Raw genomic sequence first — 13,305 nt, 5'->3', positions numbered from 1 at the left:
TACATATTAAAACAATTTTTACCTTTATAAGGAATCACTTGTATTTTTATAAATGCTTATAGATAATAAAAACCAGATTTGGTTAGATAATCAGCAAAGAACAAGTACAGACATTACTAAAGTTAACATCTTTTGTTCAATATGTAATGATTGAGCCTTACTAAATGTCAGGCATTGGGCTGGGCTCTTGATATGAAAGTGAACCAGATACAAATCTCAGCTCCCAAGGAGCTTCTAGTCTAGTAAGCAATGGAAAGTAACAGGCAATAACAAAAGAATTTGCTAGGTGCTAATTCCAGGAATTCACAGGAGTGGCTTCTAATCCAATTGGGGCATGGATGGCTTCCTAGAGGAGAACAACAGCATTACACTGAGGAGTTTCCCTTGCCAAGGGAAAGCAAAGAAAGGGAAGATCACATTTTGCAAACTGCAAGTATTAGTTAGGCGTGTCTGGAATAATGAGTACTGAACTCACAAGGGAGGGACAATTGACAATGTGGCCAAGAATCACATGGACCAGCTACGGGAAGGCCCTGCAGGACATATTAAGGAGTTTTGACTTACCCCAAAGGCAGCTGAGAGCCAAGGGAGAGTTCTATGCATGGAACTGACATGATTCTATTTATCCTTTAGTGTTCACCGAGGAGAAGGCATTAAAGAGAGACAAGAGCCGAGAACAGGCTGTGGAAGCAACGGGAGTCACAACTAAGATAGTAACAGTGGGAAGGAAGACGAAAGGACAGGTTTGAGAGGTGTTGAGAAGGTTGGTCAAAACCACAGCAAGGAGGAACAAGAGGAGCCACGATCACTGATTGCTGACCTTCTACCCTGCCCCTTTCTAAGTGTTTCATGTCTATTATTAACTCAAGGAATCCTCACCAGCACCCTAAGAAGTATACACTATTATTATCCCCTTTAGAGATGAAGGTACTGCGCTCACAGAGGTTTTCAGTAACTGTCCCATGTCACAAAGCTAACAAAGGGTGAGGCTGGGATTCAAACCAAGACTGTCTATCTTCTTAACTAGTACCCTCCCCACAGAGCTTCTCGATACGTTAAGCAGTGGTACAAGTCGTTACTGCTGATTCTTGTGAGAAACTTTGCTTAAAGTGTTTCTGGTGAACTATGAATATTTTATCTTTTCATCAAGGTAGATTTTCCCTGTAATATGTGAGGGATTTTGTGATGCTCTAGATAAATATCTGGGGTCAAGTTATTGCTCAAACAGGGATATGTTCCTCCTGTCATCTTAACAGCAGCTTTCTATTTAATATTTCAGAGAAGAGACGGCCATCTAAAAATCGCATGTTTACAATGACCTTGGAGACTCAGTCAGCATCTGCTCTCAATATGGGCAAGAGTGATGCAATGATCGCAAGTCACAGGAACAGGTATCTACATTCTAGGAAATGACTGTCCCACTGTACCCCGGAGCTGGTAAAAACCACCACCACAGCAGCACCAGGGGAAGAGAAGTGGAAATGAGCCGCCATTTTTTAAGCATATATTCTAAACTAGGCACTGCATTAAGCAGTAATTTAAGGCCCTCGATTATTGGGGTAGTCCATTTTAAGGCAAACTAATAGTGGTTTCTAGAGCAGACAGAAGATATAAAAGGGTCTGGAAACCATGTTAATAGGAATGGTTAAGGATCCCCTGCACTTTCTGACAAGAAAAACTGGGATATAAAAGCTATCTTCAAAGACTGAGGAGGTCACTGTCAAGCTGTGACAGTGAAAGAAAGAATAAAAAGACAGTCATGGACAATCACATCCTTCCAAGGAGAATAACGGGAAAGGAAGAAAGAAAGGTTCGATCACAAAGTTCTCCCAATTGAACACAGGATAAATAAAATCATCCAAGAAAATTTAGATGCTTAGCTAGTGCCAAGGAGAATATTCAGAAGACAGGGGCAGTGAGTGGTTCAGTAGTTAACTTTTCATAATAATAATTATTATTACGTCTAGATTTGCCTATGATTAATGATTAGTACAAAATAGGCACCAAGTAGAAAATATAGTATGTGCAATATTGGATTTGAACAATTTCTCTATCTCTTCTCACTTTTTCTTAGCTTCAATATCCACATGGATCTGTCTCTTCTTTGGGGGAGGAGGAGGAGGCAGTTCCTGCTTAGATTTTTTTGTAATTGCTTGTTCTCTTACACGAACAGTCTCCAAAAGGTCCTTCTGAGGAATCTGAGACATCCCCAGCTTTGCTACAGCCTGAGTCACCTGAAATAAAAGCCATCCAAAATTTCAATTTTTATAACAGCTTCATTGAGATATAATTCACATGCTATAAAATTCTTTCTTTGAAATATACAATTTAATGGTTATTAGCACATTTACACAGCTGTATAATCATCCTCACAGTCTGTCTCCAGAACATTTTATCACCCCAAAAAGAAATCCCATAGCCATAAACCAATACTCCCCATTCCCCACTCCCACCAGTGGCAACCACGCATTTACTTTCTATCTCTGTGGATTTTCCCCTTGTGGACATTCCTATGAATGGAATCATAGCATATATAATCTTGCGATTGGCTTCTTATACTTAGCATAGTGTTTTCAAGGTTCATCTATGTTGTAGCATGTGTCAATACTTCGTTCTTTTGTATTATCAGATAATATTGTATGCATACACCACATTTTGTTTATCCATTCATCTGTGTATGGATATTTGAGTTGTTCCACTTTTTGGCTATTATAAATAATGCTGCTAAGAATATCTGTCTACAAACCAATGTTTTATGTTTGGCTAATTCATTAAAATATTTTTAAGATTAATAAGATTACTTAAGATTTAAGATGTTAAGATTATTTATTGGCTAAGTATAATCAGTTACTATGAATTAAATTACAGGATATTAAGAGAATCTATTAAAACTTATTTAGAAAACTGAAGGCGATTTTCACATGTCAATTTTTCATCAGGTGTAAGTAATCAACTTTTTAGTTTGCCTACTACTCTTTTATTTCATACAAATTAAAACTAACCTGAACATTTAAATTTTAAATGTTCACTTCATGGCACAACATACGATCCAAATCAAAAAGTACCTGGTTGGAGGAATCTTCTAGTCTCTGAACCAAAGAATCCCATCTTTGAGTCAGTTCCTCTGAGTCACTGTTGATCTTCTTAGATGCCTTGGAATTATCAAGTAATTGTCCCACATCCTGGCCAATCTCACTCAGCTGGTCCAATGTTTGACGCTTCATTTCCATGTCTTCCTTCAAAATCTAGTATTTCAGATATTTATTAGATGACTCTTTTTAACAGGACTTTATCTTTCTGTTCCCCAGCCAAAAATTTTAAACATGTATATTTTATAGTAAAATGTACATGCTTTGCAGTTCACTATGCTAAAAGGTAAGACTCATGGTTCCAGATTGTTACAGGGCAGCAGTCTAATGCTAGGTAATGAGCTGTAATCTGCATTCACTAAATCGTATTAACCATTAGCTATAAAACATTAAGATATCATAGGCTTACAACACAGATGCTGACAACCCCATCACTTACAGCCAGACGTCGAACACTGACACTTAGTTCCTTTTGGTCTTTGAAGTTGCTTGTCTGGACTTTATTTAAAGCCTCTTCCTTTTCGGTTAACCAAGCTTTCAACAAGCACTACAAGTAATAACAAAAGTTGAACTTTATCTGCAGAATCATTTGGTAATTCAATTAAATCATGCGTCCAAATTTCTAACTTTTATTTTATTAGAGGCTTCACCCTTACATGGGGATAAGAAGGCCTTCAAACACTTAAGTCTGAGGCACAGATGACCCAGAAAGACACCTTTCTTTAAAATATTATTCTTCTCAGATTTGTAACAGAACAATCAGACATTAGCCTCATACCTAGGGAATTAAACCTAATTCTCAAGGAGATAGGTGGAGGGAAAAGGGAAAATCCAACTATGCAAGTCTCCAAAGGAATTACATTGCAACTTTCTAGAGGCAGAAGAAAGCTCGGAGATTGTCTTGTCCCAGCCCCTCATTTTAGAAAGGAAGGAAAGAGAAGTCAAGTTACATGTCCCAGATCGCTTGGCTAGCTAATGGCAGAGCTGGGTCTAGGGTCCACACCCCAAAACCAGTGTTTTCCATGGCATCATGTAGGAAATCCACACTAACATTCAAGGTTCAACAGCAATTATGATTAAAGGAGGGAGTCTGAAGAGCACCCAAAGCCCATATAAAGATTTTTAAACTTCATTGGACAACAATGCGTGTTTTCTAAGTGAGGCTATTCAATCATGTAGAGAGATAATCCTGAAGAAGGGATGGAAAACAACTGTAGCTACATTGTGATAATTTATCCCAAAATGTGGCATTTAGGGCGGAAACCCTTTTCTATTTAGTAGGGAGGAAAAAAACTTGGTTCTGTATTTGCAATGGAATCAATTCTTTCTCAGCGATTTTATTTATCAATTAAATATTTAACAACTATTCCTTGCTTCTATATTTTACCCCCCAATGGATACTGTCCTCAGTCTAGTGAGGCTGGTAAGATATGCACATAAATAATGATGCCATAAGACAGAACATGTAGATACTATACACACACACACAAAAGGTATAGTTAAAATGTCAGATCATTGTAGAACACGATGAAAGGTCAGTTTAAAACCTAAAGTGATACAAGTGACTGAAATACTAGTACTCTATTTTTAAACTATTTTTTATCATCAAATAAATTTGCAATTAGTTTACTGGATAGAAGAGTAACACAATGGTTTTCTCTAGCAATCGATGTTCTCTACTGCAATTATTACTATTACTATTATTTTTATTTTTTGAGACAGAGTCTCACTCTGTCACCCAGACTGGAGTGCAGTGGTGCCATCTCAGATCACTACAACCTCTGCCTCCTGGGTTCAAGCGATTCTCCTGCCTCCATAGCCTCCCGAGTGGCTGGGATTACAGGTGCCCACCACAGGCCTGGCTAATTTTTTGTATTTTTAGTAGAGACGGGTTTCACCATGTTGGTCTGACCTCAAGTGATCCGCCCGCCTCGGCCTCCCAAAGTGCTGGGATTACAAGCGTGATCCACTGCACCCGGCCTTTCTACTGTCATTATTGAAGTAAAATTTTAACTATTCTATGAGACTTTTTGGCCTAACTACAAGGTTCACAATAAACGTAAATATTTATAAAGTGAAATGTAAATATTTGTAAAGCGAAATGTAAACATTTCAGAAATCAGAATCAGGTCCCTTTTGTGATTCCTAATAAGAAAAATCTGACCACAGATTGAGGGAGGGGTAAGTAGTCATTAACAATTTATATTTGGACAAATTCTGCAACTATCTGCCAACATATTTAGTAAGCCACAAAACATCATACACTTGAGTTTTTTCCCCTGAAGAGAATATAGTTGCTTCTTATAGATGGAAATGAAATGCATTTAAAAGAATCTAAATGGACACTGAGAGATGTGGGAATAGAGTATTTGCTTTTTTTTTTGAGAGGGAGTCTCGCTTTTGTCTCCCAGGCTGGAGTGCAATGGCACAATCTCGGTTCACTGCAACCTCCGCCTCCCGGGTTCCAGCGATTCTCCTGCCTCAGCCTCCTGAGTAGCTGGGATTACAGGCACCCACCGCCACGCCTGGCTTATTTTTATATTTTTAGTGGAAACGGGGTTTCACTATGTTGGCTTGGCTAGTCTCGAACTCCTGACTTCAAGTGATCCGCCCGCCTCAGCCTCCCAAAGTGCTGCGATTACAGGCGTGAGCCACCCTGCCCGGCCAGTATCTACTTATTTTTTAAACCACAACTGTTTGGTATTTGGGGAGAAAAGTTTTATTTGTATTTTGTTTCAATGGTTGCTTTTCTGGAAAGACAGAGAACGGGCAAAGAGCCACCAGTCCTATTGAAAAATTAAGGTGGCAGCTTTGTACAACAGGTTCATTTGCTGTGATAACATTTAGTGGAAAAAATATGCAATTAACCCAGTGTTAAATCAAAGGTGTGACTAAATAATATTTTCTCATTAATTTCAATACTTGTTAAAAATCAAGAAAAAATCTAGGGAATTAAAGTTCACAGTGTGTTGAGTGGATTCATTACTCATTATTTACTGAGCACAAATTATATGCTAGGCATTGTGTTGATACAAATTCAAATACATCACCCAACACAAATCCACTAATAACTATAATGTCAAACAAATCATGAAAATAGCATATCTAAGTACTAACATTCCAAGTAATGAAAACAGGTCAAATTAATGGAGCCAAATGACATAACCTCTGTGAATAAGCTTCATGATCAGTTATAAACTGTATAGAAATTTGATCTTTAAAATAATTATTTACATATTTTCCTTTCAAAGAAAAGTAAACAAGGCAACTTTATTCTAATGTCACAATAAAAGATGGGTTACTTTTCACCATTTATTTTGCCCCTTATGGAAAACAGTTTCATACCTGTTCTTCCAATAATTCCTGCCACAATATATTGATTTCTTGTAACCTATTCCAGCGTTCTTCAGTCCAACGGCATACTGCTGTCCAGCGCTCACCAAGTTTCTAGAAAAACGAGAAACCATCCTTTGTCAACACAGCCTTAAGAAAGAGTTATCACAATCCTTGAAGAAATTAATGATTTCCATTGTTCTTTATTATAGCATAACAACTTATAAAAAGTATTCTTATAAAAATTGCTTTAAGATAACACAGACTAGGCCTAGAAATGTATGAATTAGAAAAACTAATTTCCATAGAATTGAACAAATGATTTCACGTAGCTAGAAACTAACATAACTAGAACTCTATCCTCTGAATCTTTGACTCCAAACCTGCTCTTTCTATTTCATTGTGGTTTTTATGAGAATATGACATTTCTACATATTATTAAAAAATAAAACAAACATATCTACTTTTTGTGCTTCAAATTTTTCAAATTTTTAGCTAAAAAAACCAGCATGTCTGTTATATTCCTTAACTCTTTTACATGCCAAGAAAATTTTCATCTGTAGTATCAAAATTATGAAAAATGTTTAACTTATAAAAACTGCTTTGAATAAGAGAATTTTTACGAGACAATAAGAAAATCAAACGATTTGTTCTGTTTACATTATGTGATCCATAAAAAAATTCCCCATAAGTTACATAAACTAGCAACAGAATCTTACTAGTATCAGCAATACTAAATAAATTTTATTAATTATAAAAAATCACTCTTCATGATTATTTTCTCCCAAAATCAATTTATTGCAATTTTACAAATAATGATTAACAAATGTTAAAATTTATTTTTGTACTATATACATGTGAACAAGAATTATTTAATTCATATTATACTATTTTGATACTTAATATGAGAATAAGCTTTTCATAGTACAAAGGGGGAGAAAACTTAAGAGCCAGAAGATAGATTTCCAGTCTCAGCATGATAACTCATTGTCTATTTAAATCTCAGGAGGACTACTTAACCTCTCTGAATCTCAGATTCCTTACTGCTAAATAGTCAAGGCATGAATACTTAGCTCTCAGATTATAATAACTAACTACCACATACAAGTCTTAGAACCACTGTCTGACTTTAAATATTACAAAAGCAAAAGGACCTCACGTGATGAAATTACAGTTTGGATTGCCTCACTTAATGAGGCATCATATTTAAATAAATTGGCAATGTCTTACCAGAAAATCCAAGTATTGTTCAAATAAAATACCAATAAATTTATCTGTTAAAGACTTGTAAAGATCCACTATTGCCTTTGTGCAAAAAGAAGCAATTTTGGGAGGTTTCCAAAACTGTTGTTGAAATTCACATATTAATCTACTGAAAACACTGAGATATTGAATCCTACTAGGTGAAATTCTCAAACTTTACTATGCACATAATTTTTCTTACATTGCAAATTCACTGCATCCCTCCCTCACCTAGATTTAGGTAGTGGGTAGAGCCTAGGAATCTACATTTTAACAAGCTCCTCAAGTGTTTCTGAGAAGAAGTCAGTGGATCACTTAATAAGATCAGTTCCTGTGTGATATGGTTTGCCTGTGTCTCCATCCAACTCTCATCTTGCATTATAACTACCACAATTCCCACATTTTTTGAGAGGAACTTGGTGGGAGGTAATTGAAGCATGGGGGCAGGTCTTTCCCATGCTGTTCTCATTATAGTGAATAAGTCTCACAAGATCTGATGGTTTTATAAAAGGGAGTTTCCCTGAACAAGCTCTCTCTCTTTGCCTGCCACCATGCATGTAAGACGTGACTTGTTCCTCCTTCCATTCTGCCATGATTGTGAGGCCTCCCCAGCGATGTGGAACTGTAAGTCCATTAAACCTCTTTTTCTTCCCAGTCTCAGGTATGTCTTTATCAGCAGCATGAAAATGGACTAATATAGTAAATTGGTACCAGTAGAGTGGGGCGCTGTTGAAAAGATACCCGAAAATATAGAAGTGACTTTGGAACTGGGTAACAGGCAGAGGTTGGAAACATTTGGAGAGCTCAGAAGAAGACAGAAAAATGTGGGAAAATTTAGGGTACCTGTGGAAGAAATTTCTAAGCAGCAAAGCATTCAGGAGATGACTTGGGTGCTGTTAAAGGCATTCAGTTTCATAAAGGAAACAGATCATAAAAGTTTGAGAAATTTGCAGCCTGACAATGCAATAGAAAAGAAAATCTCATTTTCTGAGGAGAAATTCAAGCTGGCTGCAGAAATTTGCATAAGTAACAAAGAGGCAAAAGTTAATCACCAAGACAATGGGGAAAACGTCTCCAGGCATGTCAGAGGTCTTCACATCAGCCCCTCCCATCACAAGCCCAGAGGCCTAGGAGGAAAAAATGGTTTCGTGGGTTGGGCTCAGGGTCCCTGTGCCTGTGGCTAGGTACTTGGTGCCCTGCATCGCAGCTGCTCCAGCCATGACTAAAAGGGGCAAAGGTACAGCTCAGGCCATGGCTTCAGAAGGTGCAAGCCACAAGCCTTGGCAGCTTCCATGTGGTGTTGAGCCTGTGGGTACACAGAAGCCAAGAATTGAGGTTTGGGAACATCCACCTAGATTTCAGAGGATGTATGGAAACACATGAATGTCCAGGCGGAAGTTTGCTGCAGGGGTGGGGCTCTCATGGAGAACTTCTGCTAGGGCAGTGCGGAAGGGAAATGTGGCCCAAACGGAGTCCCTACTGTGGCACCACCTAGTGGAGCTTTGAGAAGAGGGCCACTGTCCTCCAGACCCCAGGGTGGTAGATCCACTGACAGCTTGCACCGTGCACCTGGAAAAGCCACAGACACTCAACACCAACCCATGAAAGTAGCCAGGAGGGTGCTATTTCCTGCAAAGCCACAGAGGCAGTGCTGCACAAGACCATGGGAACCTACCTCTTGCATAGGCGTGACCTGGATGTGAAACATGAAGTCAAAGGAGATCATTTTGGAGCTTTAAGATTTGACTGCCCCACCGGATTTCATACTTAAATGGCGACTGTAGCCCTTTTGTTTTGGCCAATTTCTCCCATTTTGAACAGATGTATTTACTCTTTGCCTGTACCCCCATTGTATCCAGGAAGTAACTAACGTGCTTTTGACTTTGCAGGTTCATAGGCAGAAGGGACTTGCCTTGTCTCAGATGAGACTTTGGACTATGGACTTTCGAGTTAATGCTGAAATGAGTTAAGACTTTGGGGGTGCTGTTGGGAAAGCATGATTGGTTGTGAGATGTGAGGACATAAGATTTGGGAGGGGCCAGGGGCGGAATGATATGGTTTGCTTGTGTCCCCATCCAAGTCTCATCTTGAATTGTAACTCCCACAATTCACACATTTCAAGTGAGGAACCCAGTGGAAGGTAATTGATTCATGGGGGCACGTCTTTCTCTTGCTGTTCTTGTGATAGTGAGTGAGTCTCACCAGATCTGAGATGGTTTTAAAAAAGGGAGTTTCCCTGCACAAGCTCTCTCTCTTTGCCTGCCACCATCCATGTAAAATGTGACTTGCTCCTCCTTCCCTTCCACCATGATTGTGAGGTCTCCCCAGCCACATGGAACTGTAAGTCCCTTAAACCTCTTTTTCTTCCCAGTCTCAGGTATGTCTTTATCAGCAGCATGAAAATGGACTAATACACTGTGCTTCCAAATCTTGTCATTATGCACAAGGAAGCTGGGGACTGCAACCAACCCCACCCATTCACCCCAAGAGCTGAAGTAAAGAATCAATACCTGAGTACTCCTGTAGCCCACACACTGTAGAACCCCAACTGGGAAGTATAACCAAAGGGAGGTTTTTCTACCCTTCTGGACAAAGAATGAGAAAGGACATGAAGAACAAGGGCACTAAGTAATTGTGTCTCAGACCACAGGTCCCTCAGGATTATCCAACTTTACAGCAGCCTTACCTGTAACTGGTCTTCTAGGATAGCTGTAGCACTCTCACCACTGTTTTCATCAACAATGACCACCATGTGAGTTAGTGAATTTACTTTCACCTGTTCAGCCTCAAGATCACTTTGCAAACTCTAGAGAAAAAAATTAAGATAAACCATTATTTCTACTCTTTCACATTTACCTATTTAAAATGCACTCAGTTGTCAATAGTAATTAAGGACAGTTAATGAGGCATCATATTTAAATTTCCAATCATTACCCTAAGTGTTCTACTAATGAAACTAATCCTATTATACATCTTTACATTCCATTATCAACAAAGGCAGTTTGAGGATGCAGTGTTATAACAGACTGCAAATGGAGATATTACCACTTTTATTCAAGTTCTGGCCCTCCCTCAGAATTTACAGCATAAAGGAGTTGAGTGTCCATACTAGGAATTAAGACAAAAATGTAGAAGTGGTAAAGCAAAAAAAGTCCAGAGCTTAAATATACCAAGTCAGAGATCATTTTATCTAGTGTAGGACAGTATAAAGAGATAAGTAGAGCACTACATGACAGTCAAAAGTTACTCTGATTAGCTACCCAACAAAGCAGTTAAGGAAGTATGGACACCTTAGATTCTCTCACCTTTTCCATGGGAAGAGCATAGTCATTGGATACATGTGTATAAAAAATTTATAGGCTGGGCATGGTGGCTCACACCTGTAATCCCAGAACTTTGGGAACCCAAGGCAGGTGGATCACTTGAGGTCAGGAGTTCAAGACCAGCCTGGCCAACACAGTGAAACCTCGACTTTACTAAAAATACAAAAAATTAGCTGGGCGTGGTGGCACATGCTGTAGTCCCAGCTACCTGGGAGGCTTAGGTGGGAGAATCGCTTGAACCCAGGAGGCAGAGGTTGCAGTGAGCTGAGATTTTGCCATTGCACTCCAGCCTGGGTGACAGAGCGAGACTCCATCTCAAAAAAAAAAGAAAATTTATTGAAACACTATCAATAGTGTTCTCAAATGCTTCTCAGAGTTGTGTTTAATGTACCCCTAAAGGTTTACATATCAGTTACCTCAATGTTTCACTGATCAAAAAAAGTCTTCAATTTACAGAGAGCATATTTTATTCTATCCTTATCTTGAGTATGAAAAGTTCATCTCCTAAACTTGTGACCAAATTAAATTGCCCACCCAATTTTGGTTCCTCACTTAATGCCTGATGCTTTCCTGGATCAGAGATGAAGAAACAGCTCTCCTTAAAGGTTTAGGTACAGACACCTCTCAGAATTTGCTGTTCACCTACACACCGCATGAACGCCAACATGCTAGGGTTCTTAGCCACTTACAGGGTCAAAAGAACCCTTCTCCAGTTGTATGAAAGCTATGTACTTTCATAAGAAAACTGCACATCACATATAAAATTTTACCCTGCCCTTTTATCCCTGGCTCAGAAAAGTCTCATCCCCATCAATTCCACCCTGTGAGCTGCTAAATGAAGAGAACACTGAAGAAGTGCCCCAACTTCATGTTAACGATAGACGTCATCAGCCTCTGAGATGCTAAGTGCTGCTCTTTCATATTTGATAAGGTATCAAAGAAATATGAGACAGATTTACTTTATGTTCTTCTAGCAGCCTTTGTAGAGATTTTACGTCATCGTCCAGGGGGCAAGTTTCCATCTTCTGAATGCGCTCCTCTGTGAGTGTTAACCAGGCGGAGAGCTGCTGCAGTTGTTTCTTCTGCAGTTCCATCAGCACGTCGTGCAGCCTGTCCGTGGGGAGCACAGCATTATTCCTACAAGCCTTTTCCCTTTGCAAAGTCAAATATACATTCTGGGCACCAGAGATACAGGGCAAGGGAAGACACCCTTGTCTAAACACTCAAGGTAGCATTTAGTCTTTAAATACAGAAGCCAGGAAAGTAAACTTTTATTTTTTCCTAAATGGAGTTCATTAAATGCAGACAAAGAATGCAAATAGCAGCGCCCTGTATTCATATCAGAATCATTGTTTCTTCAATCAGGAATTCCTGCTTATTAAATAGGTGGAAGTGGCAATGAATGCAGTTTGCTCCTTAAGACACAATACATGAAATAAAATAAACCATGAGAAAGCTTTAAAATAAAAGTCACAAAATGGAAAAGTAGATCAATACTACATAGTCCTGTCTTCACACCAAGTTAATGTTTAGCTAATTTTAATACTGCAAATAAGTAACTGCCCATACGAAATGTCTTTTCCTTTTTTTGGAGACAGTCTCACTTTGTTACCAAGGCTGGAGTGCAGTGGCTGAATCTCAGTTCACTGCAATCTCCGTCTCCTGAGTTCAAGCAATCCTCATACCTCAACCTCCCAAATAGCTAGGATTACAGGCGTGGCCCACCACGCCCAGCTAATTTTTGTATTTTTAGTAGAGACAGAGATTCACCATGTCGCCCAGGCTGGTCTCAAACTCCTGGCCTCAAGTGATCCACCCACGTCGGCCTCCCAAGTGCTGGGATTACAGGCATTAGCCACCACGCCTATCCTCTTTTTCCTTTTTGTTAAATTCTGTATTCCAACTTTTACCTTTTGGTATGGCTAACACATCAAAGGGGAAACAAAGATCATGCAGAATTCCAGCAATATTACCCATAGAAAAGAGTCTTACTTTTCCAAGGCAAGTTCTGTAATCATCTTGCTTTCACAGACATGCAGACATCTACTAGAGCTCAACTGTGCAAAGTAGCCTGTGGAATTCAGTGCATTTCTTGGCTTTCCACTCACCGGGACTGTCTGTCCATACTCTCCACCCTAAGAGCCTCCCATCTAGCATTCAGCAGGGTCATCTGTTCCTGAATCTCAAATTCCTCTTCGTCTGACAGAGTTCCTTGTGTTATCAGTTGGTTGCCTGCCTGCAGGACGCTGCCGACACTGCTCTGGTGTGCAGTCAGTTCCATCATAAAAGCCTAGAAAGGGACATTGTTATAATTTGTG

At 39.2% G+C, this 13,305-nt stretch overlaps 1 protein-coding gene across 10 annotated transcripts in view; it reads right to left on the bottom strand.

Annotated features, from left to right (window-relative positions):
- Window positions 1-13,305, bottom strand: part of UTRN (utrophin) — a 575,792-nt gene that overhangs the window by 409,107 nt on the left and 153,380 nt on the right. For all 10 annotated transcript variants that reach the window (XM_063666718.1, XM_063666723.1, XM_063666719.1 and 7 more), the window contains 7 exons: window positions 13,096-13,277; window positions 11,947-12,097; window positions 10,351-10,470; window positions 6,435-6,536; window positions 3,529-3,636; window positions 3,066-3,245; window positions 2,065-2,234 (listed from right to left, as the gene is read on the bottom strand). In XM_063666718.1, the coding sequence (XP_063522788.1) occupies window positions 2,065-2,234; window positions 3,066-3,245; window positions 3,529-3,636; window positions 6,435-6,536; window positions 10,351-10,470; window positions 11,947-12,097; window positions 13,096-13,277 (1,013 nt within the window). The remainder of the gene's footprint in view (window positions 1-2,064; window positions 2,235-3,065; window positions 3,246-3,528; window positions 3,637-6,434; window positions 6,537-10,350; window positions 10,471-11,946; window positions 12,098-13,095; window positions 13,278-13,305) is intronic.

This window comes from Pongo pygmaeus, chromosome 5 (genome assembly GCF_028885625.2).
Source record: "Pongo pygmaeus isolate AG05252 chromosome 5, NHGRI_mPonPyg2-v2.0_pri, whole genome shotgun sequence".
NCBI lineage: Eukaryota > Metazoa > Chordata > Mammalia > Primates > Hominidae > Pongo > Pongo pygmaeus.
The sequence above is the reverse complement of the archived record's forward strand: the minus strand, read 5'-3'. Positions and strand labels throughout refer to the sequence as shown.